This window comes from Halyomorpha halys, unplaced genomic scaffold (assembly GCF_000696795.3).
Source record: "Halyomorpha halys isolate HHAL.00 unplaced genomic scaffold, Hhal_1.1 Scaffold835.1, whole genome shotgun sequence".
Lineage (NCBI taxonomy): Eukaryota > Metazoa > Arthropoda > Insecta > Hemiptera > Pentatomidae > Halyomorpha > Halyomorpha halys.
Window position 1 is genome coordinate 38,229 of NW_027109576.1, and position 24,251 is coordinate 62,479.

Here is a 24,251-nt window from a genome sequence, read left to right on the forward strand (position 1 = left end):
AAGCTTTGTTTTTGACCGCCGTCAAAACAGCCCTGATGAAGCCCTGCAACGTGGGGCGAAACGTTGGCTCAATAAAATAGTATAATTATCTACTATTTGAGTTTTTTTTTACCGCACCCAGACCATATTCCATTCATCTATACACACGGTCAATCAATAATCTTCCTTTATTTTTTTTGTATTTATTTATTGCAATTTACAACTGTACATTCATATACATACCTCCATTAAATATGATTTTAGTTTATAATGGAGTGATACAGGCGAGTAGAGAAACTACCCATTGGTAACACTCTAGTATAATTATTTTCATAATTACATATCACTTTTGATCCAGGGGTAATATTTATCAATCACCAAATTACCCTGATCATCAAACACGGGTCTTTAAAAAAGAATGACCTGATTTTGAAGCCTAATTTTGTAATATATCAGCCATTCCTCTCCAGTTCAGGAGAGGAAACCTGGCTCTTCCTTTCACTGGAAATGTGTGACTTTATTTTTTAACACAACTCCATTGGAGAATGAAACTGTGCCTCAGCTGTGGATTTGTTTACACGAGTCTTCAGAACAGTGACATTTTCAAACGACCAGATCCCCCACAGACCTCATTCCTTGCAACTTCTTCTTGTGGGGATACATTGTAGACAATATTTTTTTTTTTTTTTTTTCGGCCAAGACTCCCATTGGAGTTCTATACTGCCTAACCATGGTTGGGGGTCAAAGTTCTTTATTTTGTGGGACCGCCACTCAATGAAAAAAGTCAACGTCCCAGGCCAGATTCGAACCGGCACCGCCAATAGACATCAAATTGGTAAGACTGTGTCTTAACCACTGAGCTATGGGCGGCCCTTAGACAATATTTATATTCCACCACTATTTATTACACTGAATGAACGTAGAGAGCAGATAGAAATTGTTATAAACTTAGCGGAAAGTGATATGATGAAATGTGTTAGGGAAGAATTTTTCTATCACCTTGATGTGGTCTATACTGCAGTAGTTGGTCCTGCTGAATACTTAGAGAGGGAAAAAAATATTTACTAAAGCCAAATAAATGTGAATGGTTATAACTCTTAACACTTTTCATGAAACATTGGACTTGAAAATATGTTTTAATAAAGAAATTGTTATTATTGATAAAAGATTTGTTTTATGATTTTCAACTACAAAAGGCTCAGAAGTTATTTAAGACATTATTCAATTTTATAAGAATTAGAAATAAAAAAATATAAATACATTCACATAAAAATAATTACCATAAAGTAGGCCTGTGGGTAATAGTTAACAAGGTGATTCCTTCCTTTTTGGCATCTTCGTACATCTTACTTTCAATATCAATACTGACGGCACTAGTGCATTCATCTAGTAATGCAAAAGATGGTCTAAAATTAAAAAAAAAAATTAATAAAATAAAAAATATATAATTTAAATAATGCATAGAAATATTTTTCTGTACCGTAATCAATAATATAAAAATAAATACCTGTGGTAAAAAAGCCTTGCAATGGCTATCCTTTGCTTTTCTCCTCCCGAAAGAATATCTTTCCAATCAGCAACAGCTGACCATCCGCCTTCCCTTGCAACTATTGAAGATAAAGCAACAAGGGAAACAACTTTGTCAAGGTCTTCATCTGTTTTTCCTTTTTGGATCATATCTTCGATCGTATCTGGGTAAATTACTTGATCTCGAAGACTACCAATAGGCATGTAAGGTCTAAAATAGCATTAAAAATTACTATAAAAACTTTTAACTGAAAGGTAATATAAAGTAAATCATGACTTTAACAACAACAATAACTACAATAAAAGCAGTTCAGCAACCATGCTAGTATATGTTAGTTACCACTCAAGCAGCTGGTAGACCATTACATACAGATGTGACGCTACCAAGCTGCCACAACGAGGACTATTACAGTCCTCAGGCAAATATCATACATTGAAATATATATTTCTTGTACATACTTTGATTGTACAAATTAATAGCCATGCTATATGTTGTAATATTCTTTAATGAATTATTACAATTACAATTATTACAACTATAATAATAGAATTTTCTCATCCACTAAAAACAAACATCTTACACGTACCATCTCTCGATGGCGTTTAATAGCCCAAAGAGTTGCCTAAGCAAAAATTGAAAGATATCAGTGCGAATTCCACCTTTAGAGAATTCTCCTCCTTAGGAGACAGTGAGTAACAATATATATATATATATGAGAGAGAGAGAGAGAGAGAGAGAGAGAGAGAGAGAGAGAGAGAGAGAGAGAGAGAGAGAGAGAGAATGTTCTAGTGCAAAATACATTGTAATAATAGTAAGTATATATTTATCTTTTATTTCACTCTGCCTTCTGTAGAACTCTCCTCCTTCCTACACATGTTATTCCTTTTGAGGACCTATGGCTCGTTCCCATAGGACTTACAATTCCCTTTGTGATTGCAGGCTCGTTTCCTGCAGAGCTAAGTTTCCATCCTTTGAGGACTAACTAGTCCTCTCATAAGACTCATCCTGTCCATCTCCCAGCTACCTAACCTGTATGATCAGGCCTTCAAGACCCTCTGGTATAAAATACCTCATGTATTGATTTGGAGTCAGAACCATCAAACCTAACACAACCACCTTGACAACAGACTGAACTTGGCTATAACATCTCGATCACCGACTTATTGATCACTATCTCAAAAGCAACAATGCCTATAAAATTTAAATTACTAATGATGGTTCTCCTTATAATATAAATGTAACATGTAGGCTTGAAATAATTCGGACTCCTAAGTGGTTTACAAAAAATTTTTTTAAAACAAAAAAAAATATTAATTTTTAAAATAATTTGAAAAATATACATCTGAAAGATTTGTGCATGTATAAAGTTCAGAAAATTCTAAATATGTCTAACTAGTTTTTCTCTCTGGTATATGATCAGCAAATGTTTGTATTGCTTATTTACTCAGTCTTTTCCTGGTTAATTTCTTTCAGCCACAAGCGAAAAAAAAAGTAATGCTAGGGAGAGCGAGGTGAGAAAGTCATTTAATGAAAAAAATTTGTCACAGTAGGAATTTATTAGTGAGACAAATGTCCATCAGTCCAACTGTTATTTTGTTCCATTGCACAACAAAAGTAAAACCGAATTTGGTCTTAGAGGTGAAATTGATAGTAAAGGAAAAGCAGCAATAACAACAAAAGCTAAAGGAAATCTAGAGAAAAGTATAAACAAATCAGATAAAATATAAAAATTCATTCTTGAGTATGAGCAAAATACTCTTAGTTAAACCTTTCCTAGGTTAAGTTAAGGAGTTATTCGATTGAACAAATACAGAAATATGGTTGAAAATAATTTTTTTCATAAATATTTCAATCCATATAAAATATTGTGATATTATTTTATGTACTTCATTAAATTCAAATAACACTGGAGTTGGATGTAGTAAAATGAGTGGAGATAGTGATAAGAAAATAAACTTATTTGTTTATCCAGACATCCACCTGGGAGATGGGAAGAAAAAGAAGGCAATGAAAATTACTACCTGCACAATTGTGAGAAATAATTTACAGATCTATAGCGTATCAGAGAAGTGAGAATTAATTGATCAGCAGTAAGTGCTGATTCCAACATATTAGTTTAAATATCAGCTATGTACAAATTAGCTTAGATAGTAATAGTCAGGCTTTTTATGAGTGTTCATGGTCAAGAATCCAATCCTAATAATTAATAAGGATATATTTTAATTCCTAATAAAGTAAATTTCAGTAAAATCCCTCTGACATAGCATATTAGAAATATGTGTGGATAATTAATAATTAGCTAATAATAAAAATTAATTTAGATTTCTATCTACATAAATATAGTTTTCTTATAAGTTTTAAAAATATTTCACTTTTTAAAAAAAACAAGAAAAACCAAATAATAATTCAGTAATACTTACTTTTGAGGTATATAAAACATGGGTGTAAGTGGTCGATGAAGAGTTCCACCATAAATAGGCCAAAGCCCACAAATGACCCTGAAGAGAGACGATTTGCCACAACCGTTCGGTCCAGTTATGAGTAAGTGGTGACCGGGTTTGATAACAAGAGACAAACTCGGGACGACCATATCTCCTGATTAAAAAAATATTATTAATCAATCATAGATAGAAATACACATTATTTCTATAACTCTAAAATATTAAATATTATTATTTAAGTTCAGAAAAAAATATTGTTTACCTGAAGGGGTAACTATAGGTACATCACATAGCCTAATACTTCCATCAGCACTGGTAATTACATTACCTGTTAACAAATATAATTAATCATCATTAATCTTACTTATAGTTTCATAAACTTATAGTTCATAAGCAGCATTTTTGTTTGTTATCGGAATAATTGATTTTTATTTATGCTGTTTACATTATACTTTAAAAAAAGGTTCTAGCCAATCAATAAATAGTCGCAATAAATTAATTTACTCTCCATTTCTTGATGTTTATTTTCTAATAGAGTATTAATTTGTTACACGCCTTCAGTTCTAGAATTACTTTAAAGTAGTAAAAAGAAATACAAAATATTGATTTGAGATTGAATGAATGAAACAGATATCTATACTATAACTATATCCTCAATGGGGGACCTGATATCGGATATTTATTTCGCAGAAGCCCTGAGAAATGAATCTTGACTTTCCCACACTGGAGTCCTCAATGGAGGATAGATCTTTTATATTTATTTATATTGCATATGTCCTTAATTTTTGGGCCATTCATAGCCAAGGGAGTTTAAGTGTCAACTTTGACTGGCACTTTATCACTGTAGTGAATGTGGTCCGGGAGGGGGGAGGGGAAGGGGTCGACTTATATTTCTGTGGCGGTCCCACGATATGAGAACTTGACTTCCCACCCAATCACGGTTAGAATAGGGTGGTGATCTGTAGATAACTAATTTATTTATGAGTAAAGCAGTATTTGAAGACATTTACTTATATCAGGCTATTATATTATTAACATTATAAATCCTACCAAAACAATAAATTGGCTTGGCCTTTTAATGCCTTCTTGTTTTTTGAAAAATACTTGCACAAAATGAGTCATATAATCATAAAAAGTTAAGGGATCTGTACTTGTGAAGTGAAACTTACATTGTATTTTAAGAGATGGTTACAATGAAGATTATTTCAGAGAACCCCCACAGCCACTTTCCAGGAATCACCACTCATTCTGGGTATTGTGATGAACAGCAGGAGTGAGAAAACCTCCTGAATATAGAGAAACAGGTTTCAAATAGGGTCAACAAATTCTCCTACCTTGGAAGTATGGTGAGTCATGGAGGAGCCGATGAAGATGTAGAAAGCCAAATAAGAAAATTCCAGTAAGTATTCTCACAACTCTGGACTGACTGGAGTTCACAAAAAATCAGCAGAGTGAAAAAGTTTTAGCCCTTTCAACAGCAACACATAATCTATACTCTTATATGCATGTGAGACATGGAAAATTACTAAACAGGTGACAAAAAAGTTGCAGACCTTTATGATTAAATGTCTTAGAAATATACTGCGAGTGCAGTAAATATTTTAAGTGCCAAACTCGGGAAATTAACTGAGCAATTAATAAAAGGATAAAGGTAAAGCTTTGAAAAGATAAAATGTCAAAACATTTCACACTAATATAACACGATAGAGTCTGGAATGCAACACCCAGTGTCAACGAAAGTGAGGGCAGCTGAAAGACCTGGAGAGGAACCCTGGAAAAGGAAGTGCTAAAAACAGCCAGAGTTAAGGAAGTTAGGAAAGATACATATAGATGGTGGAAATTCATGACAGCCCTATATCCCACCTACAGGGTTTCAGGGTTTCATAATCATCTTATTTTGCATTTGAGATATAAAAGATGAATCTTTTTTTATCTTTGAAGATAAAGAAATTTTGTTCTTTAAGCTTTGCAAGTAACTGTGTTTCCACTGTGAGTAGTTATTACTCTAATGTAGTGGATTTCCTTTTTTCAGTTTAGACAATCTTTATAAAATTATGCTTTGTTCTTTTTATTGTCCCTTAAGTTAATTCAGAAATTAAAGATCTCTTTAATATTATTGCCAATTCCTATCTATAACTTGCCAATATCTTCGCATTTCTCTACTAAATATATTATTATTATCATTAGATATTCATTATTGAACAACATACAAGATCTACAACTACATACCTTCGATTCGACTTGGTGCAGACGATACCAGAGATTTGGTATATTTTCCTTCAGACACTTCTTGGAACACTTCTAACATCTTGCCTACCCTAGAAGTATATCCTGCTAATTCCACTATCTCCTTGTATGAAGACATTAGTCTCTCTGCAGCATCAGCTCCAGAGAGAAGTAGGTTCCTGGCAGTAGTGAAGTATTGAGTTCTATCACTTACACCACTATCATTTTCTGTTAAAAAATAAAATTAATTATTTTAACTTAAAAACTACTCTATCTGAAAATTTGAAATTTCATCATTACAATAATAATTATATTTTTTTTCATTAAAGAGTGGCTTTAAAATAGAATTGTTTAAAATGGAGTTATTTGAATACAACTACTAAAAGTAATTTCAACAGATTCAATTTCTTCTGGATAAAATAAATCACAACATTTCCCACATCCATATCTTCTTTAACAAGACTTATTTGACATGGCCATTGATTAAGTGCTAATAGATAAAGAAGGTAATGTTTTAAAAAAAGGTAATATTTTCAAAGTGCAAAACACTGTAAATAAAGCATAATTTGTTTTTTGTTCCAAGAATTGAACTGAAACTCTACTATTTTCGATTTACCACATTTTCACCTTCCATTGCAGAATCTTCCTCAGATAGTGCATTTGCGCTCAGCTTTTTTCCTTTAAAGACAATGAATGACAACTTTTATTTCCTATTTCCACCATTTTTTTCAAGGTTTTTAAGGTTTTACACACCAAAATAAAAAATAAGGGAGAGATAATATCTGAGACATTTTCTCACAGCCATCTATATAAAGATCATTCTATTCTGATGACACATCCATTTAAGCATCATCATATAGAATAGATACAAACATTCACACAAGCTCTTACACAAAAACACAAGCTATTATATTCACTAAAAACACATCATCTTTAATTCAAATCATAGTTACTAATGATACTACAACACCATGGGATCAATGTTTTAATTACTCAGACTTAGAACTGGATAAATCCTTAACATTTTCCAAACAGAAAAAAATAAAATGCAATTGAGCTAAAAACATCAGCAAAATGACCCCATACTTTAATAGGAATTCTGAATTATCAGAAAAAAGAAATTAATCCTTAACAAAACTGTAATATGCGCAATATTAACTTATTCTGCTCTTGTCTGGAGCTATACATGTGACTCTAATATCAGAAGTCATTCAAAATATATGATGATATATATGTGTACGATCGTCGGTACACCACAATTTCAAGCATGTTCTCCGACTACAGCTTATAAAGAGTATACATACTGACACAAATCTTTTTATCCTTTACCCTCATTTTCAGCAATCTGTTTATACAAAAAATATATACAAGACAAGATATCACTAAAAAAATACACTATCAAAAGTACCAAAGAAAAAAATGAAAAAAATTTGACATCTGCAATGACCAAAATTGGTTCATTGTATATACATATATCACCTAATTGTATTAATTGTTCATTTCTTCATTATTTATTAACTATAATTAAGAGAGATAATTCACCGTGGATGACGTACGAGGAGAAGATATGATGAGAATATTTATTAATTATGTTTATTTACTTTACTAGCTTTTTTAATTGCCTTTTCTTTTGTTTGAAGGATTTTAAAAAATTTTCTTACTGTTTACAACTAAAAATATGAATAAAAAGGAAAATTGAATCATCTCACAGTATCATACAAAAGGTATTTGCACCTTAACTTGTATCATGAATTAATTATAGTCTTATGGCAAACTAACTGTATATAATAATTAATAAAAACAACTATAAAAGAATGTGGGAAAGATAGGATTTGAGGGACGGAAATCCACTGTTCAACATTTTTTTCTTCTGATTTTTATGAATCTCAGTCTGCTGGTGTTTCTCAAGGTAGTATCCTCGGTCCCATCCTCTACACCGTTTATACAGCTGACATCCCAATCAATCTTAATACTATCCTCACCACATATGCCGATGACACATGTGTGCTCGCAGTTAATAATAACCCTTTAATTGTATCCCAAACTCTCTAATCCCATATCACAGCCCTCGAAGGATGGTGTCGTAATTGGAGGATTAAAATAAATTCCAACAAATCCCATCAAATCACCTTTACCCTTCGTCGTAAATCTGCCGACTGCCCTACAGTATACTTTAATAATATTGCTCCTACCCCTATAGAACAGATCCACTACCTTGGACTACAGCTGGACAAACGACTAACTTGGAATCCTTACACAAGACTGAAAAAACAGAAAACTGCACATTGATTTCGACTATTACAGCACTTAATAGACAAACGGTCTAAGCTTCCAATTCATTACAAAAGACTGACCTACATGACAATTATAAGACCTATCTGGACATACAGAGTTGAGCTTTGGGGCTCCACTAAACCTTCGAATTCCTCTCGTATCCAATCCTTTAAAATCCAAAATCCTTTATGCTCCTTACTTCGCCACAAATAAAATCGTCCATAAAGATCTTAATGTTCTATATGTAACCAATCTAGCCCAAACCAGAACCAGAACTTAACCACTCAAACCCATTAGTTTCTAACCTTGCTTCCTCTTTCATTCCAGACAATCCTCTGAGGCATCTGAAAAGAAGATGGGCTCGAGACGTTATATTGTAAAAATGTTTTTAGAGGGCTACCTATGGGTAGTTTCTCTACATATTTGTACCATACCATTATGATATTACTTCAAATTTACTTGATATATTTTATGTATAGTTGTAAATAAAATAAATAAATAAATTTATTATTTTTTATGAGTACATGTTTAATCTGATTTAGAAACTTTTTTTTGGTTTTAAATAGATCTTTAAGGTGGTTTTAATTAGTACTACGTTTATCTCAAACAAGGCAAAACTATCATCAAACTGGTGGGCACATGCAGGGTAGAAGATTTGGAACGGAAAAAGCACATATGGCATGCTTAATAATAGTTTTGAATATTGGAAAAAATCTATCAACTGACTATTCAGCATCTTAAAACAAAGAAGTAGATAAAAAACCTAAATATTTTGTCCACTTTTTATAGGAAGGGTTAAACAATTTGAGACTATATTTCTTATTGTTGTTATTCAGAGCTGTAAAATGAATTTAAGCAATATTAAGTAATAATCACCTGAATTACTCTGAGTAACACTGCCCATAAGAATAGGTAATGAGACCATGACCATACCGGTGCCACTCCAAACATATTTCATGAGAAATTGTTCCAAAACGATAAACCATAGTCTTTGGCACAGGATTTTGTTTTTATGCTGTACTAAAGATTTATATGCACACCTAAGCTGCCTTAATTCCACCTAAAAAAAAATTGAAAATAAATGTATTAAATAAAATTAAATCGAATTTAAAATTTTTAATATACAAATAATTACCTCATGACCACCATAGAATGCAACTTCCTCAGAGTTACTGATGATTCGGGCATGGACACTTCTTAAATAAGCTGACCTTTCTGCTTCAACAGCCACCAATGCTCCAAATTTAGGCGATAAATTCCTGAGCACGACTCCAGTCAAAGATATGACAGTGAATGCCAGAATTTGTCCTGAAAAAAATAATTTGAAAATATCAGATATTAAGTTATTACGATAAAACATCTTTAAATCAAAGGCATGTGGGTAGTACAGGTGCAAAAGCTACTCCTAATAATTTTATTTTTCAAGCCAAGTTTAAAGATTCAACTTCAATACAAATGTTGGTGGCGATATCTCCCTTAATATTGGTACGCCTAAGAGATATCAACATCTTGATAATATAAGATGAATATATTATGTTAAATATATTAGTACATTACATTATCTATTATGACCCCTAATATTGCTGAGAGGAGGGAAAGAAGCAAGTAAGGCCTGTTGGCTTAGATTAGATTTTTTTAAACTTTTTATTAAGGTGAACTTCATAAACAATTTAATACTATAAAATACTGAAAACTATAAAATACATTTGTTAAAAACTACACATCCAAAATTATATTCGATCACAATAATTTTCTGAAGTAGTATTGGTAGGAAAGTAAAAAAAATTGTAGCAAGATAGTCCGGGTGGCGGTAAATAAAGGTAGCTTAATAGTAAAAGAGAACTATTCATTGTTAATCAACATTTCGCCGCACTTTGCAGGTCCGTCTGCTGTCTGATTGTACTACAATCAGACAACTCCAGTTGTCCTTTGTATTACAATCAGACAGCCCCGACGAAGCCCTGCAAAGTGGGGCGAAATGTTGGTTAACAATAAATAGTTTTCTTTTACTATTTTATACCTTTATTAACCCTCACCCGGACTATCTTCCTACAATCTATTTCGTACAGTCAACTATCTTGTTTCAATAAAAAAAAAATGTTCCTTAGAACTAAAGTTCAAAAACTTTTTTGTAGCTTGAGATTTATAATTTTTAGTTTAAAGTTTAGCACAAAATATATTTAAAATAAGCTTCAGTTTGAGACCTATTGATCCTTCTTTCTTAGAATAGGATTTTTTTTTCATTTTTTAATAATTTATTTCTGGGAGCAGGTGGCTCAATGGTAAGACACTGTGCTACCAACTTTATGGACCCGGGTTCAAATTCAGCTGTGGCAGATAATTATTTTCTGTTTCACTGTAGCCGTGAGTCAACCCAGTGGATTTGGGAGTCCTGCAGGGTCCACACAGCCTTGAGTATCCTTAATTGGGTAAAAATCTGGCTGTCGATCCTTATTCAGGCAAAATAACCTCCTTGCACAACCGTTTGTCTAGTAACAGTACTTCCTTACAAAGTACTGCATGCACCCTTCATGGGTTGTAGCGTTACAGATTATTATTTTTTTTTCTTAAATAATTTATTCCTACAATGCTCTGAAATTTATAAATCTTTTGAAAACTGCACAAAAAAAATTTGATTGAATCACAATACGTTCCTTACCTAGTAGTGGTAGGAAAGTAAAAAAAAAACATAGCTCAGTACTTAAATTCAAAACCTTTAAAACCTTTTTGATTCAAGAGTTTTAAATTTTAGCATAAAAATTGCTTAAAATATTGAAGAATAATTTTTGATAAAGCTTCGGGGCATGCCTGTACTCAATAAAATATCTTATTTTATTTTAATATTTTATTCAATCAAATATCAATCAAAAATTTTACAAACTTCAAGTTATAATATATTTTCATATTATTATTATTTTACATAACACTTTTATGTAGAATATTACTTAGTAACACTTAAAATTATAACAAAAGTTTTTTTTATTAAAAAGATTAAATTAACCACAAATGCTAAATTTATGTTTTCTTACATAATTTCTTTTAGGAATTATTTCCAATTTATGTAATTTAATTAGTTAGTTGGTTAATTATTTAAGTTTTTTGGAACAAAAATAATCTTACTAACATATACATGTAGGGGGGGGGATGATTGCTTTTTTTTTGTGTTATGATCTCCATAGGATCCATCATGCTCGATTTAACTATCTTAAAGTCTCCTCTTCCCGTTTTAAGCAAATAAATTCCCGTGGGTTTTAGCGGGGAGGGTCTGGCGGGGAAGGATTGCCTTTTTTTTGTTATGATCTCCTCTTGTGAGATTGTGACATGTCATTTTCTATATTTTCATTAATTTTTACAATATTGTTCATTTTTATTTTCTTCTATTATTTATCTATATATCTATGGGACGTGACAACCATGCGGGTTGGGGCATAGGTACCAGTGCGCTCGGTTCGGAACGTTGTATGTTCGATTCCCACCTGGGGCAGTTAAACATTCATTTTTCGGCGGTCCCGAAGAATGAATCTTGACATTCCCACCTTGGTTAGTAGGCGGCGGCAACCCAGGTGCCGTCAGTGGTTGGAAAAAGGACCACTAGGTCCACTTGCCAGACTTGTTCCCCCACCAAATACCAGTACCAGTACCTATATATCTACGTTTGGTTCTCTCTCAGTATGATAAATATTAAAAATTAATATTTTTAAATATTATATATTTGTAATCCAAAATTTTCTTTACTGTTAAAAAAAACAAAAATTTCATTATGTTTGGTTAGATCAAATATCACATATAAAATTAAGCACTTGAATTTCTCAAAATAAGAGCTGTAAACCTTTCAAATATTCCTAAATGTGTCAAAAGCAGTTGATTTTATTTTTTTTAAATTTATACATCAAAAATTAATAATAGAAAAATCTTTTAAGAAAAATTTAAATTATTTTAAATTCTTAAATAATAGTACGACACAGGAACAAAACATTGTTTATTTATGCGACTTTAAGAACGGTTGATTTGATATAGAATAGCTATAATAACTAATAAAAATATATTACTTACATTTGTTTTATTAATTTAATCCTAAAAAAAAACTTATTAATAAAAATTTATATTTCGGCCATATAACTCAAATAATTTGTGTTTACTAATGATTATGCTGTTACACCATGAATAATACAATTGTAATAATCCTATTCTAGATGAAAATCTGGCATATTTTTATAATATTACAACCTAATCCACAGAGGGAATTATTAAAAGAGGATCAAATACTTTTATATTTTAAACAAATACACTAGTTATTACGATCAATTGTAGTTTCTTTGTTTAGTGGTATTGATTTTTTAAATTATTAACTATCCATCAGAATGACTGATGAAAAGTATTCTTAGAACCCACATAAAAAAAATAAAACTATATTAAAAAAAAAATCTGTACCACTATCATCTACCATCTGTACCACAACCCCATGAAGGGGTACATTACTTAGTGAGAAAGTACTGTTACAACACCAATGGTTGTGAAAGGAGGTGATATAGTCAGAATCATGCTCAACCCGCAGATTTTTACCTAATCAAGGGTACCCACTTCATGAGGCATGACCCAAGAAGGCTTCAAACCCACAGGGCTAACTCATGGAAATAACAACAGATACAAAAATATAAAATAGAGTACACAAAAAAGATGGAAAAAGGGGAATAAGAGTAAAATCAAGAATAAAGAAAGATCTTGTTTATTATCTTCCTTCATATGTCATCGGGGCGAAACGTTGGAAAATAAATAGTTGTAAACTATTTTTGTTTTACTTTTGACCGCAACCCTGACCATCTTCTTATATATTTGAGTTTTTCATTTCTTTTCGGACCATCTTCCTTTTAAGAATTGATTTTTAAATAAAATATCTGCCTTGAAAACTAATGTATACCGAACCTGGTAGAATGGCGGCCCCTTTTTGCCTGCTGGACCTGGCAAGGGCTAAAGCAATCACCGCACAGTCGAACAAGGGCTTGGTGAGCTGGGAATAGAGATGTGCCAAGGATGCAGTAAATGCGGTGATGTCGTCGGTCAGGAGGTGGTCAGCGTTCTCTATCCTCGAGTCCAAGTTACTGATTCGGTAATAAGTCTGATTGTTCATGTACAGTTGATACGCATGCTCCACCAGTCTCGACCTGTAACACAAAAGTTACTATGATTTAAAAAGTAATTAACCCATTAAATCTCTTACGAAGTTTATGCTAAAATGATTAATATGAATCTCAAATAATTGATAAAATCACAATGCTAAAGAAGAAAATCATATTATAAAAAACAAACATAAAGAATAAAAAAAAAACCCCATAGGATGAGTACAAGAATACAGTTGTGTATCTTCTTTATTATTCGAGCATAATTAAGAAATAAAAGTGAAATTAATGATTCGCTGAAGATTTCAAGTCATGATCGTTTAATCAGAACGGGACAGTAAACGAATTAAAGGGTGAAGAAAAATTAGTGAAAAATAATAAAAATTAGTTAATATAAGAAACATACCGTCAGATTCCAATCCGAGTAAACTATAGTACAAAAGCCGGGAAGAATAAAAATGCAGTATTTCACCCCATTTTTTGATTACTTTAATAAAAACTATGTAAAATTACTTGTAAAAATTGATGAGTCTGCCAAGTATAGGTAGGGGGAATAAAAAATGGTGGCTGTTTCAAAACGTTAAAAATATTAATTTTTCATTCGGAGCTCTATATTTTAAAAACTACCAACAAAATAATAAAACATCATTTAAAGTAGAGTAAAATTTCTAAAATATGAGCCCTAATAGAGCTATTTACGTTCAATAGTATTCGAGGTATATCTTTTTAAAAAGCAAAATTTCATAAAAAAAAAAAAAAAAATGTACTGAAAGATCAGATGTAAGTGAATTTATTCTGAGAAATCTATATCTCAAAAACCATTTGACGTACTTATATCTATTAGCACTCAAATTAAAGCTAGTTTAATGAACTATAAAGTTATTTATGACGTTTATTTTTGTAAGAGTAGTACTTTTCATGATACTTGCTAAAATAAATTGATTTATAGTTGTTCGGACAAATTTTCATATGCAAATATATTAACTAATACCCCTACAAAGATAGTCATCAACTAATTTATAGTTGTTCAGTTAAATTACCTTCATTTTGAGTGCTGGCAGACGCTAAAACCGAATGTGTAAAATAAACTTCGTTTCTCTTACACAAAACTTTTTTTGACTACTTAACAGTAAACGACTTTTGGTTTATGTAATTTTTTACACACTTAAACTAATTTAATACGATCCATAATCTTTTGTTCTTATTATACACATAAAAAACAAATCGACTGATATATAATAATCATTAAATACATGCAGAACAAAGGTGGTATGCGATAACATAAAAAAAATCTAAAAATATTTTTAAAAAATTTTTCTCAGCTCTTACTTAAGACACATTAGCAGGAACACTCGGACAGGTATCTAATATTTTTCGACCAAATATCATCAACAAAAGTTTTATTGAAATGAGTGATCCCACAGATGAGTGATTTGATTTCTTAGATTTTTTCGATATTTCCCCCTATAATTGGGACTTTTTGGCTCAGACTGAGCCAATACCTTTTAGTACAAGAGCCGAGAAGGAAAAAAGGCAGTTATCTGACCCCAAATTTTGATTACTTTAATGAAAACTAGGTATAATTAATAGTCAAAATTGATGAGTCTGCCAAGTATAGGTAAGGGGAATATAAAATGGCGGCTGTTTCAAAACCATAAAAAGAAACATTAATTTTTCATTCGGAGCTCTATATCTTAAAAACTACCAACAACACTAGAAAATCTAAGAGAACATAATTTAAAGAAGAGTAAATTTGCTGAAATATTAGCCCTAAAAGAGCTATTTATGTCCAATAGTTCTCGAGATATAGCTTTTTAAAAAGTGAAATTTATTAAAAATCTACTGAAGGATTAGTAGTTAGTTAATTTATTTTGAGAATTCTATATCTCAGGAACTATGTGACATACGGATGTCTATTAGCACTCAAATTAAAGCTAGTTTAATGGACTATAAAGAAGTTTATGAACTTTAATTTTGTAGGAATAGTAGTTTTCATGATATTTGCTAAAATAAATTGATTTATAGTTGTGCGGACAATAAGTTTGATTTATGAAAAACTTCATTTCAGAAACCATTGAACGTACAGATGTCTGTCAGCTCTCAAATTAAAACTAGTTAAATTGACTACAAATTAGTAATTATGTTTATCTTTGTAGTAATAGTTTTTATGATATTTGAAAAAATATATCTCTAGATCCATAAGACACATGTATGTCTGCCAACACTCAAAATAAAGGAAATTTAACTTACTATAAAGTAGTTTATGACACTTATCTTCGTAGGGGTAGTAGTTTTTATGATATTCACATATGAATATGAATTTGGCAAATGAACATTTGTCCGAACTACTATAAATCAATTTATTTTAGCAAATTTCATGTAAACTATTACTCCTACGAAGATAAAAATCATAAACTATTTTATAGCTCATTAAACTAGCTTTAATCTGAGTGCTAATAGACATCCGTATGTCACATAGTTCCTGAGATATAGAATTCTAAAAATAAATTAACTAACTACTAATCTTTCAGTAGATTTTTAATAAATTCCGCTTTTTAAAAAGCTATATCTCGAGAACTACTGGACGTAAATAGCTCTTTTAGGGGCAATATTTCAGCAAATTTACTCTTCTTTAAATTATGTTCTCTTAGATTTTCTAGTGTTGTTGGTAGTTTTTAAGATATAGAGCTCCGAATGAAAAATTAGAGTTTTTTTAAGGTTTTGAAACATCCGCCATTTTTTATTCTCCCTACCTATACTTGGCAGACTCATCAATTTTAACTAGAAATTATACTAATACCTAGAGAGACTGCTAACAAACATGATTCAGTCACATAGAACTAAATTATATTTTTATACTATTAAATATACTGAAATAAATAATATAATTAAATATATTGCTTTTAATATATTTTTATTGTCTTATTAGAGACTGGTAGTCAGAGAAGGGTAAAACTTAGCTATAGGTAAAACTAATAGTTAAAACTGCCAAGGATACGACCCTTATTCATGAATGAACTATTAGTTTCATAGTTGCCCAACTCTACTGGTAGTATTGATAAACTAGCTTGAGTGCTAATAGATATCTGTACATCAAATGGTTTTTGAGATATAATTTTTCAAAATAAGTTCACTCAGTAACTACTGATCTTTTAGTACGTCCCATACAACAATTTTATGAAATGTTGCTTTTTAAAAAGCTATATCTCGAAAACTATTTAACATGAATAACTCTTTTAGGGCCAATATTTCAGCCAATTTACTCTTCTTTAAATTATGTTCTCTTAGATTTTCTAGTGTTGTTGGTAGTTTTTAAGATATAGAGCTCCGAATGAAAAATTAGTGTTTTTTATCACTTAGAAACAGACGCCATTTTTTATTTCCCCTACCTATAGTTGGCAGACTCACCAATTTTGACTATTAATTATTCATAGTTTTCATTAGAGTAATTAAAAATTGGGGTGAGATAACTGCCTTTTTTCTTCTTTTGGGCTCTTGACTATATGAATCTAATAGCTAAAATTGCCATGGATACGATTTTTATTTATCAATGGTCCATTAATGAATAAGGGTCGTATCCATGGCAATTTTAGCTATAGCTATTTTTTGCCCATATCTGAGCTCAGTAGCCAATACAAGTTCGCCAATATATCAGGTTTGGACAGGTTGTGACACGTTTGTTTACAAACATTTTCTATTGTTGGCCTTGCTAAATAAATGTTTATATTCGAGGCAATTTTTTTTTTCTTTGAAGCTTTCCTTCAAAAAGACATGGTCAACTTGAGGTGGCTTTAACAACCTCCATGAATAATACAATTGTCATTTTAAACCCGCCTATTTGGAAAATTAGGTAAAAAAGTAGAAAAGCCTTTCAATAGTACAAAAGCCGGGAAGAAAAAAAGGCAGTTATCACACCCCAATCTTTGATTACTTTAATAAAAACTATGTATAATTAATAGTCAAAATTTATGAGTCTGCCAAGTATAGGCAGGGGGAATACAAAATGGCGGCTGTTTCAAAGCGATAAAAAAAACTAATTTTTCATTCGGAGCTCTATATCTTAAAAAGTAGGAACAACACAAGAAAACCTAAGAGAACGTCATTTAAAGAAGAGTAAATTTGCTCAAATATGACCCCTAATATAGTTATTTACGTTAAATAGTTTTCGAGATATAGCTTTTTAAAAAGCAACATTTCATAAAATAGTTCTATGAGACGTACTGAAAGAGCAGTAGTTAGATAATTTATTTTGAACAATTTATAGTTCAAAAACCATTTGACGTACAGATGTCTATTTGCACTCAAATTAAAGCTAGGTTAATGAGCTATAAAGTAGTTTATGATGTTTATCTTCATAGGAGGAATAGTTTACATGAAATTTGCTAAAATAAATTGATTTATAGTTGTTCGGACAAATTATCATAAAAACTACTACCCCTACGAAGATAGTGTCATAAACTACTTTATAGTAAGTTAAATTTCCTTTATTTTGAGTGTTGGTAGACATCTGAGTGTCATATGGATCTAGAGATATATTTTTTCAAAAATCCAATATTTTATACAAACAACTAGAAATTAACATTTTCTGAGTTTATTTTGTCAAATAACATAAAAACTACTACTCCTACAAAGATAAACATTAACTATTTTGTAGTAAATATAACGCTTTAATTTTAGCGCTGGCAGACATCTGTACGTTCAATAGTTTCTGAAATGAAGTTTTTCATAAATCAAAGTTATTGCCCGTACAACTATAAATCAATTTATTTTAGCAAATATCATGAAAACTACTATTCCTACGAAGGTAAAGGTCATAAACTTCTTTATAGTCCATTAAAGTAGCTTTAATTTGAGTACTAACTACTAATCTTTCAGTAGATTTTTTAAGAAGTTTTGCTTTTTAAAAGCTATATCTCGAAAACTATTGAACGAAAATAGCTCTTTTAGGGCTACTATTTCAGCAAATTTACTCTTCTTTAAATAATGTTCTCTTAGAATTTCTAGTGTTGTTGATAGTTTTTAAGATATAGAGCTCCGAATGAAAAATTAATGTTTTTTTTAAGGTTTTGAAACAGCCGTCATTGCTTTTTCCCCCTACCTATACTTGGCAGACTCATCAATTTTGACTAGTAATTATACATAGTTTTCATTAGAGTAATCAAAAATTGGGGTGAGATCTTCCCGGCTCCTGTACTATAAGGGATAAAAAATGGTAGGTCCCTCGAGACTCACAAGGTTACACAGGTTAAACTGATTGTGTTTACAATAATTTTCAAGATGATTTAGTAAGCAATGACCTCGCGAGTAATGAAGAATAGTTCAGAACTGATTACAATCCACTTCCTTTTTCATAAAAATCGATTTCATTTTACAAAGAGGACATGTTTAGTAGGAACCTTGGAAGTCATTCATTTAAACAACAGTTTTCAGGGAGAATAAGAACGAGTGAACGTCCTCCAACCGTGAAGTTGCACTTTCCAATCCCAGTGTCATCCGGAACTAATAATGCTCAATCTCTTTTAGAGATGATTAGCGAGTTGGCCTTGAGGAACAGCTGTGAGGAATCACCTGATCTCGAATGTCGGAGAGCTCTCATTTAAAGAACAACTCAAATGAGTTCTCGAGTTGAGATAACTAAAATGAGTTCTCAAGTTGAGATAACTAAAATGAGTTCTTGAGTTGAGATAACTAAAATGAGTTCCATCGATTCTGATTGTCTTCTGTTTATCTCATGAGGTAAAAAAAAAAAAGTGCGTGCTTACTCACAGCAGTTGTAAAACCGGGCAACTTATTAACGTTTTAGAGTTAGTATAGAAATTCGTACAATTTTTGGATTTCTATAAGAATTGCATTTTTTTTTTTTTTACATTCAACTATTAAATTTGTGATTTAAGAAAATATCATAACCAGAAATCAATCCTCCTATTATAAACTCTCTAACCACCAAAACCCACTAGTTTCTAACCTTGCTTCCTATTCTATTCCTGACAATCCTCCGATGCGCCTGAAAAGAAAATGGCCTCGAGATCTTCTAGTGTAGATATGTTATTAGAGTGGTACAAATGGATATTTTCTCTACACGCTGTGTCACTCCATTTTGATCAAATTTACTAGATGTATTGTCATGTAAATACCATAGTAGATAGCTATAAATAAATTTAAAAAAAAAAAAGAAGAAATCATATAAATAAAAATTACTATTGAGTTAACTGATATATATTAAAAACTCAATTTTTCCCAAATTCGCCACTAATTCTAATTTGATTTCAGATCAATAAAATTATTCTTAACAATTTTAAATATTTACTCTCTTAACCATCACAACTTAAAACTATTAGCACTAAGTACTGAAAATATTATTTGAAATTATTGATAATCCACAAAACACTTATTTGGGTTGTTAACTATACTAATCAGAATATGTTTGTTTAGGTTCACTTATTGCCGAATAATACTTTTATTTTAAACTACGTTAAAATGAGCAAATGGTAAGAGTATTTCATTCTACAAAATACAATTATCCCACAGGTGCAGTGGAGTTCAGCTAGAATCTGTTTTAACATTTCATCAGGAGTATCGTCTTGGAAATATAGTTTTTGAATATAATATATATATATAGTGGAAACAAAGGAAGAGGCAATTAGTCAAATAAATACCCTGAAAGAAATAGCGAAAAAAGCAGGCCTACAAGTCTGCTACGAAAAGACAGAATTTATGATAACGGAAACAAACTACGGCAAAAAAGTAATAGAGACGAAATATAAACGGATAAGAATGGCAAAGAAATTTAAATATCTGGGAGAGATAGTATGCAATAACGGTTTGGAGAAAGAGACTATAAAGGAGAAAATCATCAAGTTGGAAAGTTTAAAGCTTCGTAACAGGCAATATCTACAATAAGAAGAACTTATCGTCTAACGCAAAAATACGACATTACATAAAACCAGTAATTTTATACAACATGTCTCCCTAGCCTGGAAAAAATGACTGAAAATAGAGAGAAGGATCCTCAGGAGAATCTATGGGCCCAAGAAAGCACAGAAATGCTACAGATTAAGACACAACGAGGAAATCTACAGAGAGATAAATGACCAGGAAACCTAAATAAGAATCAGAAGATTGAGATTCTATGGGCACATGATGAGAATGGACCAAAGGAGACTAAACAAGAAACTCGTTGACAGAATCCGTGAATACAAGAGCGTAGGAGGATATGTGAAGCAAATGAGAGAGGAAACAAAGAAATTGAAAATAACAGACAAGGACTGCCTGGATAGAGAACAGTACGGAAAAAATTGAAATAAATAAATGTTCTTGCGGCAAATAAAGAAAAACGAAAGGGTTCTGCGTGGTCGGAAGAGAGGAAGCAAAGGCACGCAGAAAAGATGAGAAGATACTGGGAGAGGAGAAGAGAAAAAGTATTGATATTCGCATGGTCTTGAAAGGCCGTTCTGTGAAAAAAAAAAACGTTGGAAGTTGTGCCGGGGTGTGATAAAAAAAATTTAAATATTAATTAAATAAATAAATACAAAAATAGTATTAAGATGAAGCTAGTTGATACGTTATAGGTGAAAATATTTTAAATGATTCCAGCAATTTTTTTAGAAATCGGGGACAGTTAATGAGCCCCCTGAAAGCACCGCTATCTTGGCTTTTAGAGGCTCAAAATAAAATGTTTACTTTATTTTTCATAAATTGAGGGCGTCAAATAAAAAAATAAAATAAAAATAAGTGTATTAGTTAAGGTTCTTAAAGGTAATTAAGGTAAATTAAAGAATATTTATTTTTATCTTTTTGCTTTTACTCATCTATATTTGACACATATTTAGTAATAGGAGAAGTATTATTTATTTATTTTTCAACGGAAATCCACGTTTAAGGTCCTCTGAGGCCTAAGAAGATGGTCAATGCGTATTAGAACAATCTAACCCTAGAATTAAAAGATGTATGAAACTAAAATTACATATTGAAGGTACATACTCGAATAAATGCCTGGGATGTTACTGTTCCGCTAAAACAAAACATACTGGAAGTGCTACTTTATATTATCAATTTTACCAATATTTACAATTTTTCAAAAGCAGTTTATACCATTTTTATTAAATAATTTAAATAATCGATAGTATAAACAAGGTATCCACCTAACCTCACAAATTCTGATTTTGATCAAATCACCTCCTTACACAACCGTTGGTCTAGCAACGATACTTCCTTACAAAGTACTGAACCCCTGGCCCTTCATGGGTTATAGCGGTACAGATTTTTTTTTTTTAATAAAAAAGGTTTAATTCGCATTGAAATAGTATATTAAGGCTTAAATGTATTTTTCAAAATAACTTTCTCCAAAATACCTACGATTTTGTTTATTTTAAATAATGAATTGTCGCATTTTAATAGTAGTAATAAATATAGTTAGAAAATGATTCTTGTTTGCAAAACCTTCTTATCAGTTCCTAGAACGCTTTTGCTAAAACCGATCCTAGTTTTCCTAATAGGTTCTTAGAATGAGTCGTTACCACCGATACTTTGCTTACACTTTGAATCATGGGTACTGAAATATCCTTCACTATGATCGAAAAGTAGTTATATCCGGAAACGTTATAAACGATATTCAGTGTAGTTGATTTTATCAGGGCTAAATCTGAGTACTTACTCATGCCTCTTTGTTACTAATATTTTATATGCATTAAATAACCCTAACTGTATCGAATTCTAGTTTTGAAAAAAATATCACCAGTGTCTATCATATGAACTGCCGAGAGAAAAAGTGGTGTTACCAGTACTGAAAGCCTCAATTAAGACTTTCCTCCAGACAGGGAAAGTATGTGCTGGTGGTTGATATATTTATTGGTTGGAAATCAATAAAAAAAACAAAAAAATGGTAAAATGAAGCAGACATAAATCAATAAGTGAATCATCAATTTTAGTTATATACATTATTATTTATTATTGGCAAGGCAGAATGGTCTGCCTCGCTAATAATAATAAAAAATACCACTATGGAGTGGTTCTAAGGCCTCGCGCGATGTATGTAGGAAATACATCAGGGGTCTCATGACGAGTTTTTCATAGGGTGGGTCGTCACTCCCACGCCTATTTTTGTGAGTGCCACCCATTGTCTTACGGGCCTCACAAATACCCGGGGGGAGGTTGTGAGTGAGTATTGGATATTTATATGCTTGAAAAAATCCTGGTTAGGGCCGGGGACTCGATCTCGTAACCTTCGGGTTGGTAGACTGGCGCGTTACCACGCTGCTACCGAGACCCCCAATTATACATATTACAAGTAACAATAAACTAAGTTACACTTTAATGCCTTTAAAATAAAGAAAAAATAAAATAAAAATGAAATTAAATGATAGAAAATCCCATATATACGTACAATGAACACAGAATTATGTATATATAAATATGATTTTTTTTTTGTTGAAGATCCTTCAATAATATAACTTTATTTAGGCGACGTTTCGCAACTTTATTGTTTGCATGGTCATACCCTACAATGAACAGTTTTTTTAGTACAAATACTTTCATAAACTAATTATTATAAAACTACAAGTACATAGTATAATTTATGATTAATAACTATTACAATTAAAACATTACTTACGATTGTCAATTACATTGTGTTCTACATTATGATGCAATAAACTCTAGGTTTGTGACAGAATAGGTCTAATGTTCCTCTAACCTAATTAATACATAAGACCCAATTAGCAACACTAAATAGAAACAGATAAAATACAAAATAGAAATAACAGACGGACTACCTCCTAGAAAAAAACGGTTACATATTGAAAAAACAAATCAAACCTACCTCCATTTCAAAACCTATTCAGTTCTGGCACAAACCTGGAGTTGGTTGGATAATGTAGAACAGTCTGCAATAGACAATTGTAAGAAATATTTTTATTAAGCAATGTTTAAATTGTAATAGTTGTTAATCATAAATTACATTATGTACTTGTAGTTTTATAGCAATTAGTTGAAAAAAGTATTTGTACAAAAAAACTGTGTTTTTCATTGTAGGGCATGACTATGCAAACAATAAAGTTGTGAAACGTCGTCTAAATAAGGGTGTATTATTGATTGATACCAACAACAGTAAAAAAAAAAAAATAGTTAAAAAAATATAAATGTATGTATACATCTACTCTCCAGTAGCTCCAGCAGGAAACTAAGAGAGATGTTCAGTCGCAAATTGTCCTCAAGAAAAATAGGGGCCTCCAAGGCTGGCACGACGAGAGTTGTATGAACTGCATTGTGGCCTGAACAAAAATATTAATGTACGACGAGAAGAGCTTTTTTTGTTGTCCTTAACATAAAGATACATTCCCGATAGCATCAAAGCGATGTTTATAACTACTGGTACTAGTACTGGTATTTGGTGGGGGAACAAGTCCGGCAAGTGGGCCTAGTGGTCCTTTTAGCCAACCCCTGGCGGCTACCTAGGTAATAACCGAGGTGGAAGTGTCAAGATTCATTCCTCGGGACTGCCGAAAAATGAATGTTTAACTGCCCCAGGTGGGAATCGAACCCACAACGTTCCGAACCGAGCGCACTGGGACCTGCGCCCCTACCCGCACGGCCGTCATGTTTATGTTTATATATATATAAACCATGATTAATCGGGAGGAGGAAGGTAATCCAGAGTCAATCTGGTTGTGACATTTCAGTATGGACAAG

General features: G+C 31.6%; 1 protein-coding gene across 1 annotated transcript in view; it reads right to left on the reverse strand.

Moving 5' to 3' along the window:
- The window catches only part of ABCD (ATP binding cassette subfamily D), a 155,855-nt gene that overhangs the window by 4,374 nt on the left and 127,230 nt on the right, over window positions 1-24,251 (reverse strand). Inside the window, exons 2-9 of the mRNA XM_014429905.3 lie at window positions 13,372-13,610; window positions 9,584-9,756; window positions 9,325-9,508; window positions 6,178-6,402; window positions 4,211-4,276; window positions 3,928-4,102; window positions 1,487-1,717; window positions 1,260-1,385 (exon numbers count right to left, since the gene is read on the reverse strand). Of these exons, the coding sequence (XP_014285391.1) occupies window positions 1,260-1,385; window positions 1,487-1,717; window positions 3,928-4,102; window positions 4,211-4,276; window positions 6,178-6,402; window positions 9,325-9,508; window positions 9,584-9,756; window positions 13,372-13,610 (1,419 nt within the window). The remainder of the gene's footprint in view (window positions 1-1,259; window positions 1,386-1,486; window positions 1,718-3,927; window positions 4,103-4,210; window positions 4,277-6,177; window positions 6,403-9,324; window positions 9,509-9,583; window positions 9,757-13,371; window positions 13,611-24,251) is intronic.